The sequence below is a fragment of the Somniosus microcephalus genome, chromosome 8 (genome assembly GCF_052327205.1).
Source record: "Somniosus microcephalus isolate GS21.2 chromosome 8, FLI_Smic_1.0, whole genome shotgun sequence".
Classification (NCBI taxonomy): Eukaryota; Metazoa; Chordata; class Chondrichthyes; order Squaliformes; family Somniosidae; genus Somniosus; species Somniosus microcephalus.
The window spans coordinates 82,560,424-82,579,579 of NC_140994.1; the positions used below are offsets into that span (position 1 = coordinate 82,560,424).

The 19,156-nt window shown below is 45.3% G+C and overlaps 1 protein-coding gene across 4 annotated transcripts in view; it reads left to right on the forward strand.

The window, feature by feature from the left end:
* Positions 1–18,926: 18,926 nt before the first annotated feature.
* Positions 18,927–19,156, forward strand: part of cabcoco1 (ciliary associated calcium binding coiled-coil 1) — a 131,380-nt gene continuing 131,150 nt past the window's right edge. For 2 of the 4 annotated variants that reach the window (XM_085994961.1, XM_085994962.1), the window contains exon 1: positions 18,933–19,104. In XM_085994961.1, the coding sequence (XP_085851087.1) occupies positions 18,994–19,104 (111 nt within the window). In that variant the 5' untranslated portion in view covers positions 18,933–18,993. Of the gene's footprint in view, positions 19,105–19,156 lie in introns of all 4 variants that reach the window. The other 2 variants (XM_085994964.1, XM_085994965.1) reach the window with 2 other exon arrangements.

The following is a 19,156-nucleotide window of genomic DNA, read 5'->3' on the forward strand; positions in this document are numbered from 1 at the left end:
TCCCATTCTGCCAGTGCATTTCACACCTAATCTAGAGCCGTCTTTTGTCTCTCCACTAGTCCTATCACCATCTCGTCTCGTTTTGAATACCTCTTAATGTCTCTTCACTTCTCTTTTGTTCTCTCCCAGCCTGGCCTCTTAATCTATTTCATTTCCTGTGCTTTTCCAGTCTTGACAAAAGGTTTGACCCGAAACGTTGACTCTATTTTCTCTCCATGGATGTTGCCTGGCCTGCTGAGTTTTTCCAGCATTTTCTGTTGTTATTTCGGATTTCCAGCTTCTGCAGTATTTTGCTATCGCATCCTTGGAGATTTGTTTGGTGCTCTCTGACCCTGTCTTGGACCACCATCACATTGAGGTTGAAGTAATCGGGAGTGAAATTCTTCTCAGACGGTAGCACAAAATGGGTGATAGTGAATCAGCAGCCCGAAACCCACTCGGACTGATTTTATTTTCCATTGAAGTCAAATTGGGTGGAGTCTAAAACGGGCTGCCAATTCGCTACCGCCCGTTATGCGCTATCCCTAAGATAAATTTCTGCTCCATTAAACCTAATTCGTTTACTTCCAGTTAATTTGTTTGTCATTCTCTTGTAAATATCCCATTTAACATCTGGGAACGGGCTCTCGGCAGGGTTGAATCCCAGACCATGTTGAGCTTACTCGTGTTGCAGGGAATGTTGCTCATTTCCAGTGTCTGTATGCTGTCTGGATCACTTATCATTAATGAATCAAGCCAAGAGCTGCCTCTTGTGGTTTTCTTGATTACATTGACTCATGAAGTATCTTATATCCTGCGCCTTGAGAAAGGGGAAACAAATACAAATTAGAGTTTCATGATGCCATATGCGCTCTAGAGTGTATCCGTGTAAGTGAGACTTCCGCACTCTTCCAGTCAGAATCACATCACAGTTTGCATTTATTAGTGACTGGTTTTTTGGGGGAATAACCATTTCCCCCATGTATTATGCTGCATATTGACTTGTTTTTGATCAAAAAATTAAAGTTCTCTCCAGATAAATATCCATGTTCATTTTGTAATCCTCTTTTTTGGACTTGGCCTATGCTAAACCAAGTAGAAAGAAAGAAGGAGAGAAAGAAAGAGAGAAAGAGAGAGAGAAAGAATCAGAGAAAGAAAGAAAGACTTCCATTGATATAACGCGTACAAAAATGTAGCACAGAATGCAGACAGAGGTTTCAGTTCATAGGAGATCGTGCTCTGTTTAATGAAACTCTCATCAAGCTGTTTACATGAGGATAAGTATTAAGTAATAGCACAAACTGTGACAATTAGTGACAGCTGATGTGGGACAAATATCTCTCATGGACCAGAGTTGAAAGTTTAAAATAAATTATTAGGAACAAACAGAAAACTATTGGTACAAGAACCAAGAAAGGAAATAAAGGAGATAGGGAGTGAAACTGGTCAATGCCAGAAGCGTGAAACGGGTTCTTAGCGAATCAGCAGCCCATGTTACATCGCGCCCACAGGCTGCCGATTCGCTATTTCACGCTACTGGTGTAGGCCAGTTTCACCCCCTTAGAATTGACTATATGGGTGGCGGAGGAAAGCCAACATTGATATGCGATCGAATTGCATGGGCTGACTTTGGAATAGAAAATATAGTTGCATCGGAATGAGGCTGAAGGAACATACGAACATACGAATTAGGAGCAGGAGCAGGCTACTCGGCCCCTCGAGCCTGCTCCGCCATTCAATAAGATCATGGCTGATCTGATTACTCCACATTCCTGCCTACCCCCGATAACCTTTCACCCCCTTGCTTATCAAGAATCTATCTACCTCTGCCTTAAAAATATTCAAAGACTCTGCTTCCGCCGCCCTCTGAGGAAGAGAGTTCCAAAGACTCACGACCCTCTGTGACAAAAAATTTCTCCTCATCTGTCTTAAATAGGCGACCCCTTATTTTTAAACAGTGACCCCTAGTTCTAAATTCTCCCAAAGAGGAAACATCCTCTCCACATACGCCCTGTCAAGACCCCTCAGGATCTTATATGTTTCAATCAAGTCACCTCTTACTCTTCTAAACTCCAGCGGATACAAGCCTAGCCTGTCCAACCTTTCCTCATAAGACAACTCGCCCATTCCATGTATTAGTCTAGTAAACCTTCTCTGAACTGCTTCCAACGCATTTACATCCTTCCTTAAATAAGGAGACCAATACTGTACACAGTACTCCAGATGTGGTCTCACCAATGCCCTGTATAACTGAAGCATAACCTCCCTACTTTTGTATTCAATTACCCTCGCAATAAACGATAACATTCTATTGGCTTTCCTAATTACTTGCTGTACCTGCATACTAACCTTTTGTGATTCATGAGAGGCCCAGTGTCGGGAGAAGCCGGTGAGTACTTAAACTCACTTTCGCGGGCTTTTTTTCAGAGGCCCAGTGTCGGGAGAAGCCGGTGAGTACTTAAACTCACTTTCGCGGGCTTTTTTTCCAGAGGCCCAGTGTCGGGAGAAGCCGGTGAGTACTTAAACTCACTTTCGCGGGCTTTTTTTCAGAGGCCCAGTGGCGGGAGAAGCCGGTGAGTACTTAAACTCACTTTTGCGGGCTTTTTTTCAGAGGCCCAGTGGCGGGAGAAGCCGGTGAGTACTTAAACTCACTTTTGCGGGCTTTTTTTCAGAGGCTTACCAATCTCACAGACCAGCGGCGGCATTCCGGAGCCACGTTACGATTCAAAAAGTGACATGGGCAAGAGGATGCAGCTGATTGGGTGAGTACAGCCAGGTGAGTATTTATACTACCCTATAGTTTGACAGTTAAGATTAATAGTTTATAAAATTTAGAAGGTCTTCATTTTTGTGGTTATAGTTTCTAAGGTCTCTGTTGTGTATCGGGGAGTGCTAGTAACCAAGGGCCCTTGAGTATATCATTTAATTGTAGCGTAATTAGTGGTATTGATTTGATTTAATTTAATTTAAATTAATTAAAGGGTAAGTCATGGCAAGACAGCTCGGTCCCGTGGCATGCTCCTCCTGTGCTATGTGGAAAATTAGGGACACGTCCTGTGTCCCTGATGACCATGTGTGCGGGAAATGTTCCAGCTGCAGCTACTGACAGACCCCATTGCGGCGCTGAAGCTGCGACTGGATACATACTGGAGCATTCGCGATGCTGAGGACATCATGTATAGTACATTTAGGGAGTTGGTCGCACCGCAGGTAAAGGCTGCACAGGCAGGAAGGGAATGGGTGACCACCAGGCAGAGTAGTAGGCACCAGCAGGTAGTGCAGGTGTCCCCTGTGGCCATCCCCCTCTCAAACAGATATACCAATTTGGATTTGCTAAGGGAGATGGCTTATCGGGGAAGGCAGCAACAGCCAACTTCCTGGCACCATGGGTGGTTCTGCTGCACAGGACAGGAGGAAAAAGAGTGGGAGATCTATAGTGATAGGGGATTCTATTGTAAGGGGAATAGATTGGGGCATCACGGTGGCATAGTGGTTAGCACTGTTGCCTCACAGCGCCAGGGACCCGGGTTCGAATCTGGCCTCGGGTGACTGTCTGTGTGGAGTTTGCACATTCTCCCCGTGTTTGCGTGGGTTTCCTCCGGGTGCTCCGGTTTCCTCCCACAGTCCAAAGATGTGCGGGTTAGGTTGATTGGCTATGATAAAATTGAGCCTTAGTGTTAGGGGGATTAAATACGTGGGGTTACGGGGATAGAGTTGGATATGTGTTGGTGTAGGGGTTACGGGGATCGGGTGGGATATGTGTTGGTGCAGGCTCGATGGGCAGAATGGCCTCTATCTGCACTGTGGGGTTTCTGTGATTCTGTGATTTCTGTGATTCTGTGAGATAGGCGTTTCTGCGGCTGCAAACGAGACTCCAGGATGGTATGTTGCCTCCCTGGTGCAAGGGTCAAGGATGTCTCAGGGCAGCTGCAGGGCATTGTGGAGGGGGAGGGTGAACAGCCAGTTGTCGAGGTGCATATAGGTACTAACGATATAGATAAAAAATGGGATGAGGTCCTAAAAGCTGAATATAGGGAGTTAGGAGGTAAATTAAAAAATAGGACCTCAAAGATAGTAATTTCAGGATTGCTACCAGTGCCACATGCTAGCCAGAGTAGAAATAGAAGGATATTTCAGATGAATACGTGGCTAGAGGAATGGTGCAAGGGGGAGGGATTCAAATTCCTGGGACATTGGAACCGGTTCTGGGGGAGGTGCGGCCAGTACAAACTGGATGGTTTGCACCTGGGTGGGACCGGGACCAATGTCCTAGGGGGAGTGTTTGCTAGTGCTGTTGGGGAGGGTTTAAACTAAAATGGCAGGGGGTTGGGAACCTGTGCAGGGAGACAGAGGAAAGGGAAGCAAGGATAGAAACAAAAGACAGGAGGGAGAAAAGCAAAAGTAGAAGGCAGAGAAATCAAGGGTGTAAATCAAACAGGGCTACAGTAAATAATAATTCTAAAAGGACTAAGAGTGTTAAAAAAACAAGCCTGAAGGCTTTGTGTCTTAATGTGAGGAGCATTCGTAATAAGGTGGACGAATTAGCTGAGCAAATAGATGTAAACGGATATGATGTAAATGGCTCCAGGGTGACCAAGGCTGGGAATTCAATATCCAGGGGTGTTCAATATTCAGGAAGGACAGGCAAAAAGGAAAAGGAGGTGGGGTAGCATTGCTGGTTAAAGTGGAGATTAACACAATAGTAAGGAAGGATATTAGCTCTGATGATGTGGAATCTGTATGGGTAGAGCTGAGAAATACCAAGGGGCAGAAAAAGTTAGTGGGAGTGGTATACATATAGATTGGGCTAACCAAATTAGTAACAATACTGTGGAAGAGGAATTCCTAGAGTGTATACGGGATGGTTTCCTGGACCAATATGTTGAGGAACCAACTAGAGATCAGGCCATCTTAGACTGGGTATTATGTAATGAGAAAGGATTAATTAGCAATGTTGTTGTGTGAGGCCCCTTGGGGAGGAGCGATCATAATATGATAGAATTCTTCATTAAGATGGAGAGTGAAGTAGTTGACTCAGAGACTAGGGTCCTGAATTTAAATAAAGGAAACTACGATGGTATGAGGCACGAGTTGGCTAGGATGGATTGGGGAACGTTACTTAAAGGGTTGACGGTGGATAGGCAATGGCAAACATTTAAAGATCGCATGGATGAACTAAAGAATTTGTTCATCCCTGTTTGGCATAAAAATAAAACAAAAAAGGTGACTCAACCGTGCCTAACAAGGGAAATTAGGGATAGCATAAGATCCAAAGAGAGGACATATAAATTGGCCAGAAAAAGCAGCAAACCTGAGGATTGGGAGCAGTTTAGGATTCAGCAAAGGGGGACAAAGGGATTGATTAAGAGGGGGAAAATAGAATATGAGAGTAAGCTTTCAGGGAACATAAAAACTGACTGTAAAAGCTTCTATAGATATGTGAAGAGAAAAAGATTGGTGAAGTCAAGCGTAGGTCCCTTGCAGTCAGAATCACAGGAATTTATAATGGGGAACAAAGAAATGGCTGACCAATTAAATACATACTTTGGTTCTGTCTTCACAAAGGAGGTCACAAATAACCTCCCAGAGATGTCGGGGAACATAGGGTCTAATGAGAGGGAGGAATTGAATGAAATCAGTATTTGTAGGGAAATGGTGTTAGGGAAATTGACGGCATTGAAGGCTGATAAATCCCCAGGGCCTGATAATCTACATCCTAGGGTACTTAAGGAAGTGGCCCTAGAAATAGTAGATGAATTGCTGATCATCTTCCAACATTCTATAGACTCTGGAACAGTTCCCATGGATTGGAGCGTAGCTACTGTAACCCCGCTATTTAAAAAAGGTGGTAGAGAGAAAACGGGGAATTATAGACCAGTAAGCCTGACATCAGTAGTGGGGAAAATGCTAGAGTCCATTATAAAAGATATAATAGCAGAGCACTTGGAAAACAGTGACAGGATCAGACAAAGTCAACATGGATTTACAAAAGGTAAATCATGCTTGACTAACCTACTGGAATTTTTTGAGGATGTAACTGGTAGAATAGATAAGGGAGAACCAGTGGATGTGGTGTATTTGGACATTCAGAAGGCTTTCTATAAAGTCCTGCATAAGAGATTGGCATGCAAAGTTAAAGCACATGGGATTGGGGGTAAGGTACTGACTTGGATAGAGAATTGGTTGGCAGACAGGAAGCAAAGAACTGGAATAAATGGGTCTTTTTCTGAGTGGCAGGCAGTGACTAGTGGGGTAATGCAGGGATCGGTGCTAGGACCCCAGCTATTCACAATATATATTAATGATCTAGACGAGGGAACTAGATGTAATATCTCCAAGTTTGCAGACAACACAAAGCTGGGTGGGCGTGTGTGCTGTGAGGAGGATGCAGAGAAACTCCAGTATGATTTGGACAGGTTGGGTGATTGGGCAGATGCATGGCAGATGCAGTATAATGTGGATAAATGCGAGGTTATCCACTTTGGTGGCAAAAACAGGAAGACAAGTTATTATCTGAACGGCAGTAGATTGGGAAAAGCGGAAGTGCAGCGAGACCTGGGTGTCCTTGTGCACCAGTTGCTGAAGGTAAGCATGCAGGTGCAGCAGGCGGTTAAGAAGGCAAATGGTATGTTGGCCTTCATAGCGAGAGGATTCGAGTACAGGAGCAAGGATGTCTTGCTGCAGTTGTACAGGGCCTTGGTGAGACCATACCTTGAGTATTGTGTGCAGTTTTGGTCGCCTTTTCTGAGGAAGGATGTTCTTGCCATGGAGGGAGCGCAGCAAAGATTCACCAGACTGATACCTGGGATGGCAGGAATGACGTATGAGGAGAGATTGGGTCGATTAGGCTTATATTCGCTGGAGTTTAGAAGAATGAGAGGGGATCTTATTGAAACGTATAAAATTCTAACAGGACTTGACAGAGTAGATGCAGGAAGGATGTTCCCGATGGCCGGGGAGTCCAGAACCAGGGTTCACAGTCTAAGGATAAGGGGTAAGCCATTTAGGACTGAGATGAGGAGGAATTTCTTCACCCAGAGAGTGGTGAACCTGTGGAATTCTCTACCACAGAAGGCAGTTGTGGCCAACTCATTAAATATATTCAAGAAGGAGTTAGATATATTTCTTAAGGCTAAAGGGATCAAGGGATATGGAGAGAAAGCAGGAACTTGGTACTGAATTTGGATGATCAGCCATGATCTCATTGAATGGCAGAGCAGGCTCTAGGGGCCGAATGGCCTACTCCTGCTCCTATCTTCTATGTTTCTATGTTTCTATGCACTAGGACACCCAGATCCCTCTGCATCTCAGAGCTCTGCAATCTCTCACCATTTAGATAATATGCTTTTTTTAAATTCTTCCTGCCAAAATGGACAATTTCACATTTTCCCACATTATACTCCATTTGCCAGATCTTTGCTCACTCACCTAACCAATCTATATCCCTTTGTAGCCTCCTTATGTCCTCTTCACAATTTACTTTCCTACCTATCTTTGTATCATCAGCAAATTTAGCAACCAGACCTTCAGTCCCTTCATCCAAGTCATTTATATACATTGTAAAAAGTTGAGGCCCCAGAACTGATTGCTGTGGCACACCACTCATTACATCTTGCCAACCAGAAAATGACTCATTTATGCCTACTCTCTGTTTCCTGTTAGCTAGCCAATCTTCTATCCATGCCAATATGTTATCCCCTACACCATGAGCTTTTATTTTCTGCAATAACCTTTGCTGTGGCACCTTATCAAATGTCACCTGGAAATCTATGTACAGTACATCCACCGGTTCCCCTTTATCCACAGCACATGTTACTTCCTCAAAGAACTCCTATAAATTGGTTAAACATGATATCTCTTTCACAAAACCATTTGACTCTGCCTGATTACCTTGAATTTTTCTAAGTGCCCTGCTATAACGTCTTTAATAATAGCTTCTAAGGGAGCAACCAACAACAGTAACAAAAACTTGCATCGACACAGCACCTTTAACATAGAAAAACATCCCAAGGCCGTTTACATAGGCGTAATCAAAAGAAAAAACAGGTCAGAACAAAACGGAACAGCACTTGAGATGGCAGATAGGGCAGTACGACATCTAACCAGGTGAGTGAATGTTCTGTTTATCCAGCCCATGATCCTGGACATGGTAGACATAGTCAATCCAACCTGTCAGCCATGGCTCTGTTGGTAGCACTCTTCCCTCTGAACCAGAAGGTTGTGGGTTCAAGTCCCACTCCAGAGACTTGAGCAGAAAAATGTAGGCTGACACTCCAGTGCAGTACCGAGGAAGTACTGCACTGTCGGAGGTGCCATCTTTCGGATGAGACGCTAAACCGAGGCCCCGTCTGCTCTCTCAGGTGGATGTAAAAGATCCCATGACACTATTTCAAAGAAGAGCAGGGGAGTTATCCCTGGTGTTCTGGCCAATATTTATCCCTCAATCAACATCACTAAAACAGATTATCTGGTCATTATCATGTTGCTGTTTGTGGGAGCTTGTGCGCAAATTGACTGCTGTGTTTCCTACATTACACCAGTGACTACACATCAAAAAAGTACTTCATTGGCTGTAAAGCGCTTTGGGACATCCTGAGGCCATGAAAGGTGCTATAGAAATGCAAGTCTTTTTTTCAAACTATTACAAAATTTAATGGAAGGGGAGAAGGATTTTCCAAGACATTTAAATTGTTACCGCTTCTGTACAAATGGGACCGAGGAACACGGACCATCAATCAGTGAGGAAGCCCTTTCTGCACTCTCTCTCTCTCTCTCTCTCGCTCGGAAATCTTGAACTCTGTACAGATTGAAACAAATCAACCTTAAACTTAAACTCATGCCGGAAGTTTAAAGCGTTACAGAAAGTGTCTCATCGTACAGTTACTTCGAATTTGCAGGAAATCTAGAAAATTTGGTTAGAAGGCGAGTTTGCTGAAAGTTTATTTGCCAGCTTAGTTCATTGGTAGTGCTCTCACCTTTTGAGTCAGAAGTTCATGGGTTCAAGCTCCAGGACTTGGGCACACAACCTCGGCTGACACTCCATTGTGATACTGAGGGAGGGAGTGCTGCACTGTTGTCTTTTGGATTAGATGTTAAACCAAGGCGCAGTCTGCCTGTTCAGGTGGTCACAAAGGATCCATGACACTGTTTAAAGAAGAGCAATGAGTTCTCCGGTGTCCTGGCCAACATTCCTCCCTTAGTCAACACCACCAAAAACAGATGAACTGGTTGTTAATTTTGTTTGAGATCTTGCTGTGTACAAACTGGCTGCTGTGTTTGCCTACATAACAGCAGTGACTATACTTCAAAAGTAACTAATTGCTTGTGAAGCACTTTGGCAGGTCCAGAGGATGTGATGTATAAATGCAAGAGCTTTCTTGAAGTGAACTAATGTTAAAAGACCAGTTTCTAGAACCAGGCGATTTACACATACGATTGCTAGATGACAAGTACAACCAATAAAAGTCTTCAAAGACCAAGCATTATTCTTCAGGGAGCCAGTAAGTGAGTGGCTGGATGTGGGAAGTTCTACCCCAAACAAGGAAGTGACCGCGGCCACCATGACCCTGGAGCTGCACCACAAAATAGGTCTCGAAGGGATGATTCCAGGGGCATAAGGTGCTCCAACTGTAACAAGGCGGGGCACAGGGTGAGCTGCTGATGATTCAAGCAGCGCTGCGGGGCACATGCTAGAATATTATTGCAGGACTAAGCACATTGCAAATTGTGCGAAAAGCCAGATCTCACAATACACTGAATGGTTCTTACCCTCAGTGAACACGGACAATCAGCCACATCTGGCTTACTTGATTCAAGATGTAGTCTCACATCGGTGGCCAGATCAATACCAGGAGGCCAAGGCAGCTTGAACGATACACAGTATTTATGGGGAAGTCAACATACCCTTAGCCAACATGGCAGGAGGATGTTCATTTTGGATGGATTATCATCATAGCTTGTAGCTCCAAAACCACCGGCCCTGAAGAGGGCCATTTATGCCAACATCTTCGTCTATGTCTACATTTATGTCTACGTCTATGACTATGTCTTCTATTGCGGTCTAGGTGCGTGTTGTCAGATTTAGGCTCTCCCATAGTTAGTTGCAATTGTAGATTAACAGGATCATGATAAACGTCTTTGGCTCGTCCCCGATTTTGGATGGCTGAATGTGTAGTAGGTGTTGTCAATACACTAATGTAATTATGTTTCTAGGGAATTATGTCAGCCTTGATGTGGGGATAGCTCACTAGGTAAAAACGAAAAACCAAAGCCAGCCCAAGCCATTGGCAGAAACGAACCACATTGTGCTGGAACAAAGAGCTTCACAAACTGAACCAGGTTAGTGATGATGCTGCACGTGGAGAAGGTCACTGCTGCAGTAGCCCTGAATCTTAGTGAACAGTACAGAGCTATCCGAGGCTCGGTAGTGAATGGTTGTTTTTCAGACTGGAGGGAAGTATACAGTGGCATCACCCAGGAGTTGGTATTAGGACCACTGCTTTTCTTGATCTATATTAATGATCTGGACTTGGGTACAGGGGGCATAATTTCAAAGTTTGTGTATGCATTCTAGGTTGCTGAAGGAAATAAGGGTGGAAAGGCCACAGTCTTTCAAACCTCCTTGGATATGGGAGTGGTGCCAGAGGACTGGATGTTTGCAATTGTTATACCCCTGCCTTTCACCCCTATTCAAAAAAGGGGAGAAAGGTAACCCGTTAACTGCAGGCAAGTCAGCCAGACGTCTGCAGTGAGAAAACTTTTAGAGACAATAATCTGGGAGAAGATGAAATGTCACTTGGAAAAACATGGGTTAATAAATGACAGCCAGCACAGATATGTTAAAGGCAAATCGTGCCTGACAAACTTAGAATCATAGAATCATACAGCACAGAAGGAGGCCATTTGGCCTGTCGTGCCTGTGCCAGCTCTCTGAAAGAGCTATCCAATTAGTCTCCATGCTCATCTTGTCCATCAGACCCACTTCCTGCTCCCTCCCCCCTATTCCCACCAAACTGCTGACCATCCAACTTCCTTTTCTAGTTCCCATTTTAGCTGACATTGTTAATGGTTCTCCTCAGGTACTGTCCCCCACTCCCTCAAATCTGCTGTCATCACCCCTCCTCAAAAAACCAATCCTTGACCCCTCCATCCTTGCAAACTACCGCCCCATCTCCAACCTACCTTTCCTCTCCAAAGTCCTTGAATGTGCTGTCACCTCCCAAATCCATGCCCATCTTTCCCGCAACTCCATGTTTGAATCCCTCCAATCAGGTTTCTGCCCCTGCCACAGTACTGAAACGGCTCTCGTCAAAGCCACAAATGACATCCTTTGTGACTGTGACAAAGGTAAACTATCCCTCCTCATCCTTCTCGACCTGTCTGCAGCCTTTGACACGGTTGACCACTCCATCCTTCTCCAGCACCTCTCCACCGTCGTCCAGCTGGGTGGGACTGCACTCGTCTGGTTCTATTCTTATCTCTCTAATTGCAGCCAGAGAATCGCCTGCAATGGCTTCTCTTCCCGCTCCCGCATCGTTACCTTTGGTGTCCCCCAAGGATCTATCCTTGGCCCCTCCTATTTCTCATCTATATGTTGCCCCTTGGCGACATCATCCGAAAACACAGCATCAGTTTCCACGTGTATACCAACGACACCCAGCTCTACCTCACTACCACTTATCTTGACCCCTCCACGGTCCCTAAATTGTTAGGCTGCTTGTCTGACTGGATGAGCAGAAATTTTCTCCAATTAAATATTAAGGAGTCCGAAGCCATTGTTTTCAGTCCCCACCACAAACTCCGCTCCCTAGCCACTGACTCCATCCCTCTCCCTAACATCTGTCTGAGGCTGAACCACACTGTTCGCAACCTTGGTGTCATATTTGACCCTGAAATGAGCTTCCGTCCACATATCCGTTGCATAACTAAGACCACCTATTTCCACCTCTGTGACATCGCCTGCCTCCGTCCTTGCCTCAGCTCATCTGCTGCTGAAACCTTCATCCATGCCTTTCACAGAATCACAGAAACCTAGACTTGACTATTCCAATGCACTCCTGGCTGGCCTCCCACATTCTACCCTACGTAAACTTGAGATGATCCAAAACTCAGCTGCTCGTGTCCTAACTCGCACCAAGTCCCGTTAACCCAGCACCCCTGTGCTCGCTGACCTACATTGGCTCCTGGCTAAGCAACGCCTTAATTTCAAAATTCTCATCCTTGTTTTCACATCCCTCCATGGCCTCGCCCCTCCCTATCTCTGTAATCTCCTTCAGCCCCACAACCCCCCGAGATATCTGCGCTCCTCTAATTCTGCCCTCTTGCACATCCCTGATTAGAATCGCACCACCATTGGTGGCCGTGCCTTCTGTTGCCTAAACCCTAAGCTCTGGAATTCTCTACCTAAACCTCTCTGCCTCTCTACCTCTCTCCTTAAAACCTACCTCTTTGACCAAGCTTTTGGTCACCTGCCCTAATTTCTCCTTATGTGGCTCGGTGTCAAATTTTTTGTCTTATAATACTCCTGTGAAGCGCCTTGGGACGTTTTACTATGTTAAAGGCACTACATAAATACAAGTTGTTGTTGTTGTAAAAGACTCCTTTTTATGTACCTGTTAATCTTTCCTCTTACACTCTCTTTGCCCTTTTTATTTATTTTTTCAGTTCTCCTCTGCACTTTCAGTATTCAGCTTGGTTCTCTTCTGTCTTATGAGCCTGACATTTATCATAATCCTCCTTTTTCTGTTTTATTTTAATCCATTTGGCCCAGAATTTGCAGTGGATAATAACAGCGGACGAGCAACGTTCGTTGTTATTATCCCCTTGAAACTGACCGCAACTTCAGGATGTAGCACATGCACATCCTAACATGGAAATCCTGAAGCTGCGGTCAGTCATTCACTGCTCCGACACTGGCTTTAAGTATTGTCAATGTTCACCCTATAAAAAAATATTTATTTCTTTTAAAAGTTTGTTCATCTTTATTGCAGGTTTACCTTTTCCCTATGTGAGAGCCCTAATCTTTGTTTTGCTCTCTATAACATTTTTAAAAAGTCAGAATAAAAGCACATCTTCATTTCCTGGTTCTCGGTCTGTGAGAATTCTGCATTTTGATTGGCTATTTAGACAGCTTGTTGACGTCACGGCAGCTCGCGCTAGGAATTCCCTACTACACTACACTGATCTCAACTGCACGTTGAAAAAGCCAAATTTCTTGCCAAGGAGATCACGAGATCTTTGTGGGAAGCTTACTTTGGGGCCAGCGGCGAATGCCTTTGCTTCGCTGCTGATCAGAAATTGCGGGTCTATATCTGTAACATTTGCATATTGAATTATCATTGGCCCGCAGGCATCTGTAAGGAATACCTATTATATTCACATGTGATCACATGCTGAGTTGTCATTGGCCTGCAGGCATCTGTAAGGACTACTATTGTTTAGAAGACCCAGGCTAGGGGTCCTAACTCCACCTTGTCCCCACTGTGCTATATGATTGAGATCACAGACTTATTGCTTAAATAAAGAGTTAAACTGTAATACTCCGTTGTCCTGCAATTTATTATTTTTGTACAAAGTGTGCAAAACAAGACATGGTGTCAGAACAGGGATTTGAAATGGACATCGTTGGAGCTCCCTCGCCGCGAATGGATTGGGGATCTTTGAACTTACTTGGAGAATGGCGCAAGTTCAAGCAACACGTGGAGTTGATGTTCTCGGGTCCACTGAAAAGCAAAGGGGAGGAAGAAAGATGCAGCTACCTACTCCTGTGGATCGGAGAAAAAGGGAGAGACATTTTTAACACATGGTCTCTCACTGCAGATGAAGCAAAGGTACTGAAAAGTTATTTTGACCGTTTTGAATCATATGTGATGCCCAAGACAAATACAATATTCGCTAGGTACAAGTTTCAGGAGAAAGTACAAGGAGCTAGTGAGTCGTTTGAACAGTTCGTGACTGAGTTAAAACTGCTGGTAAAAGACTGTGCATATGCAGATAAAGATGAGATGGTCAGAGACCGCATCGTGTTTGGAAGACATTCAGCTAAAGTGAGAGAGAAACTTTTGAATGTTGGGTCCGGGCTAACGCTGGACAAAGCTATGGACATAGCTAGATCGCACGAGATAGCCCAAGCACAGTTGAAAACCATAACCAGCGCCACGAGCAGCTCGAGTGAACAGACAGTGCACGCAGTTAATAGACACACACCAAAGAACACCGCCCAGAGAGCGTGTTTCAGAGTTCTAAAAATGAGCGACACAGACATAAAACGCTTCAAAAACTGTGGATATTGTGGAAATAAGGTGCATGGGGAAAAGGAGCATTGCCCTGCCAAAGGAAGGCAATGTGCTAAATGTGGTAAACGGAACCACTTTGCTAAAGTTTGCAGGACTGTTTTTGGAAATACAGTACACACAGTGAGTGACAGCCAAATGCCAGATAGAGAGCCAAATGCAGAGGAACTGTTTATTGATTCTGTGTCACAGAAAAAACAGATTTCAGAGACTGAGCAAGCCTTTGCCGATATTGAGATAGGAAAACAGGGCACAGAGCTTAGGTTTAAACTAGACACTGGAACTCAGGTTAATGTAATTCCTCTGAGTGACTATCACAGCTTGAAGGATGAGTGTGAGCTACAGCCCACCTCACATAGACTGACCAGCTATGGGGGTGAGCAGCTTGTTGTAAAAGGCACATGCGCGATGAAATGCAAGTACAAAGAAAGCGACATGATGTTGGACTTTTACATTGTTGACACTCGAGCACCTCCAGTGCTAGGCCTAAAGGCATGTTTAGAGATGGACCTCGTCAAGCTAGTGCTATCATTGACAGCAGCAGTTGAGAAGCAGACAGTCATGGAGGAGTTTGCTGACGTTTTCAAAGGAATCGGACTATTCCCAGGTGAATGCATTATTCACCTTGACCCAGCAGCAACCCCTGTGGTTTGCCCAACGAGAAGGATACCCCTTCCTCTACGTAGTCGCCTGAAGGAGGAGCTGCAGAGCATGGAGAACACAAAAATCATCGTACGGGAAACAGAACCGACAGAGTGGGTCAACGCATTAGTAGTGGTTGAGAAACCATGTACAGGCAAGCTCAGAGTCTGTCTCGACCCCAGAGATTTGAACAAGGCTATCAAACGCCCTCACTACCCTCTACCAACGCTAGATGATATCACACCCAAGCTAGTGGGAGCACGTTACTTCAGTGTAATGGACGCATGATCAGGATACTGGACTAGCAAGCTCACAGAAGAGTCATCTAAGCTAACAACGTTCAACACACCATTTGGACGCTACCGATTTCTGCGTTTACCATTTGGTCTTCTCTCAGTTCAGGATGAATTCCAGCGGAAGAGCGACGAAACCTATGAAGGCCTCGACGGAGTAGTCGCAATCATAGACGACATCCTCATCTATGGCAGGAATAGAGAGGAACATGACAGGAACCTCCGCGCGATGCTACAAAGATCACGGGAGAAAGGTATCCGGCTCAACCCCGAGAAAAGCATAATCGGATCCACCGAGATCAGTTATTTCGGGCATCGCCTCTCAACTGATGGCATTAAGCCGGATCCAGAGAAAATCTCCGCCATCAAGAAGATGGAGCCGCCGAAGAACCACGCAGAGCTAGAGACAGTACTAGGCATGGTTAACAATTAGCCAAGTTTGCCCCAAGCCTCTCCGAAATCAACGCACCCATGCGTCAGTTGCTCAAACAATCCAATGAGTTACTGTGGGACAAACAACATGACACAGCATTTCAGAAAATGAAAGACCCAATCACCAGAGAACCAGGACCAGTTCTTGCTTACTTCGACCCCAACAAAGAGCTCAGACTACAAGTGGACGCGCCAAAGTATGGACTAGGCGCAGTATTACTGCAAGAAGGAAAGCCCATCGGCTACGCTTCCAGATCTCTCTCAGACAGTGAAATCAACTATGCTCAAATCGAGAAAGAGCTATATGCAATTCTGTTTGGATGTAAGCGTTTCCACCAGTACGTCTGTGGCCGACAAGTCATTGTGGAATCCGACCACAAGCCCCTCGAGTCAATCATGAGGAAACCACTAGCCGCAACCCCACCAAGGCTACAGAGAATGATCCTTCAGCTACAGAAGTACGACTCCACAATCATTCACCGTCCAGGCAAAGACATTCCTGTCGCAGACACGCTCTCCAGAAAGTCTCTTAGCTACCAGGACAGCAGCCTCAGTGAAGGCATGGATGTGCAGGTGCACATAGTGTACAGCAGCTTACCTGTGAGTGACTCAAAACTGAAGGAGATCCGAGCAGGAACAGAGAAAGATGCACAACTCACACTGTTGAGCAAAGTCATACATGAAGGATGGCCTGAGGAAAGGAGGAAATGCCCTCAGAGCATATCTGAATTCTGGAACCACAGAGACGAACTGTCACAAATCAACAGAATCGTCTTCAAAGGGGAGAAAATCACCATTCCTACCAGTCTCAGAGAAGAGATGTTGACAAAAATTCATGCTGGACATATGGGCATGGAAAAATGCAAACAAAGAGCACGTGACATTATGTTTTGGCCCGGAATGTGCAAACACATTGAGGACATTGTCGGAAAATGTTCCATTTGTCTAGAACACCGCCCATCAAATGTCAAAGAGCCCATGATACCTCACCGTATCCCAGACAGGCCCTGGCAGGTTGCGGCAACGGATCTGTTCACATGGAACAACAAGGACTACATAGTGACTGTTGATTACTACAGCAGATTTTTTGAACTGGACAAACTTCACAGCACCACATCTGCAGCTGTGATCCACAAGCTAAAGGCAGCCTTTGCCAGGCATGGCATGGTAGAGACTTTAGTCTCAGACAATGGCCCCCAATACAAATCAAAAGAGTTTGAGTCGTTTGCCAAGGCATGGGATTTCACACATGTCACATCAAGCCCACATTACCCTCAAAGTAATGGCCTTGCTGAAAAAACTGTCCAGATTGCAAAAACACTCATGGACAAAGCCAAAGCGGACAAAAGAGACCCCTACGTCAGTCTCCTTGAGTACCGCAACACTCCGGTTGACAACTTCAAGTCACCAGCACAGCTGTTGATGAGCCGCAGACTTCGCTCAATCCTTCCAAGCACCAACCAGCAGCTGCAGCCAGAGGTCGTCAGCTGCAAGCAAGTGTATGCAAAACGTGTACAGAGACAGCAACACCAAAAGAGATACTATGACAGGTCAGCTAGACTACTGCCACCGCTGCACAATGGAGAATCTGTCAGAATCCAGGAGCATGACTACTGGAAGCCAGCAGTCGTCATCCAGCCAGCTGACACTGAGCGACCGTATCACGTCCGCACCCCAGAAGGACAGGTCTACCGCCGCAATCGCAGGCACCTCCTGAACACCAAGGAACAACACCGTCATTCCAACGAGAGGATCAGTTCAACAGAACGTGATGAACAGAGCAATATACAAAACACATCATACTTACCTGAACCTAAACCTGAACCTGATTTGTTGACCGATTCAGGAGCATGCTCAGTTCCATACGACACAAGGTCGGGACGAGAGGTCAAGCCTAGAGTTATCCTTGACTTGTGAACTGTCAAAGGGTGTAGGCGGATCGCTGCCCTAAAAAAAAACTGTACATCGTTATTGAAACGTTGAGATGTTTTCAATGCTAGTTAAATGCTGAGTTTACTTATAAGTTTATGCTACGGAGAACATTATGTAGAAGAAAGGTTTAAAAGTAATGCACAACATTTTTCTTTTAAAAGAAAGGGGATGTAACATTTGCATATTGAATTATCATTGGCCCGCAGGCATCTGTAAGGAATACCTATTATATTCACATGTGATCACATGCTGAGTTGTCATTGGCCTGCAGGCATCTGTAAGGACGACTATTGTTTAGAAGACCCAGGCTAGGGGCCCTAACTCCATCTTGTCCCCACTGTGCTATATGATTGAGATCACAGACCTATTGCTTAAATAAAGAGTCGTCCTGCAATTTATTATTTTTGTACAAAGTATTCAAAACAAGCCAATATCGTTAACTATTCAGGGAGCTCCAGCTTTGGATGCCCCTCCTTTCCCCCTCGTGGGAATGTGTCTAGTCTGTAGCCGAACTATCTCCTCTTTGAAGGCTTTCCATTGCTCATTTATTGTTTTACCTGCCAATCTTTGTTTCCAAGCCACCTGGGCCAGATCCCTTTCAACTCACTGAAATTAGCCCTCCTCCAGTTGAGTATCTTCACAGTTATTATTCCTGTCCTTTATGCATAACCATTCTAAACCTAATGATATTGTGATCACTGTTTCCCAAATGCTCTCCCATTGAAAAGGTGAAGTCGGAGATCGGGGGGTGTGGGGAATCAGAGATCGGAGGGGGTGGGGGAGACGGAGATCGGGGGAGACAGAGATTGTCGGGCAGTCGGAGATTGTGGAGTGGATCGGGGGTGGGGGGAGATGGAAATCCGGCTGGGGGAGTCGGAGATCGCGGGGTAGTGCATCGGTGGGTGGGGGGAAATGGAGGTTGGGGTGGGGGAATCGGAGATCGGGATGGGAGGGTGAATCTGGGGTGGGGGGAGATGGAGATCAGTGTGGGGGGAAGAGACGGAGATCGGGTGGGAGTCGGAGATCAGGGTGAACATTGGGAATACTTAAATGATAAAAAAAAATTGAAGAATGCTAATTAGTCACCAAGTTTACATATTTGGTGATCTAATAATACTGAGTGGCTGAATGCCCATTTGTTTTCAGTCAGGTTCAGAATAACTTTTATTATGGAACAGAAGTTTGAAACTACATTTACATATGTAAAAAATGAAGAAGTTACATTCCTATTTTCTCCAGAGACTAATTAGAACAAACAGCAAAATATTGCAGATTCAGAGCCTAATTAGCAAGGTTATTCCATTTGAGAACAAGCAGAGTGAAGAGTCCAGTCTGAGCAGAAGCTTCTGCGGCTGCGCGCTGAGTCTCCTCCCTGCCGGTCGCCATGGTGACCAGGCTACAAGCGCACACTCGGGGACGAGGCCATGGCGGCGTCTCCGCGAGGGAAGCCTAAGTCAACGCGATCCCAACTTGACAACCAGATCACCTCGTCATCGCGCAAATATTCCGAAAGAACAGTGCTCGACGTGCCGATGGTAGGTAAGCGAGCGGATGGGCCCCGGGGGGTCCCTGGAATCAGCCCCCGCA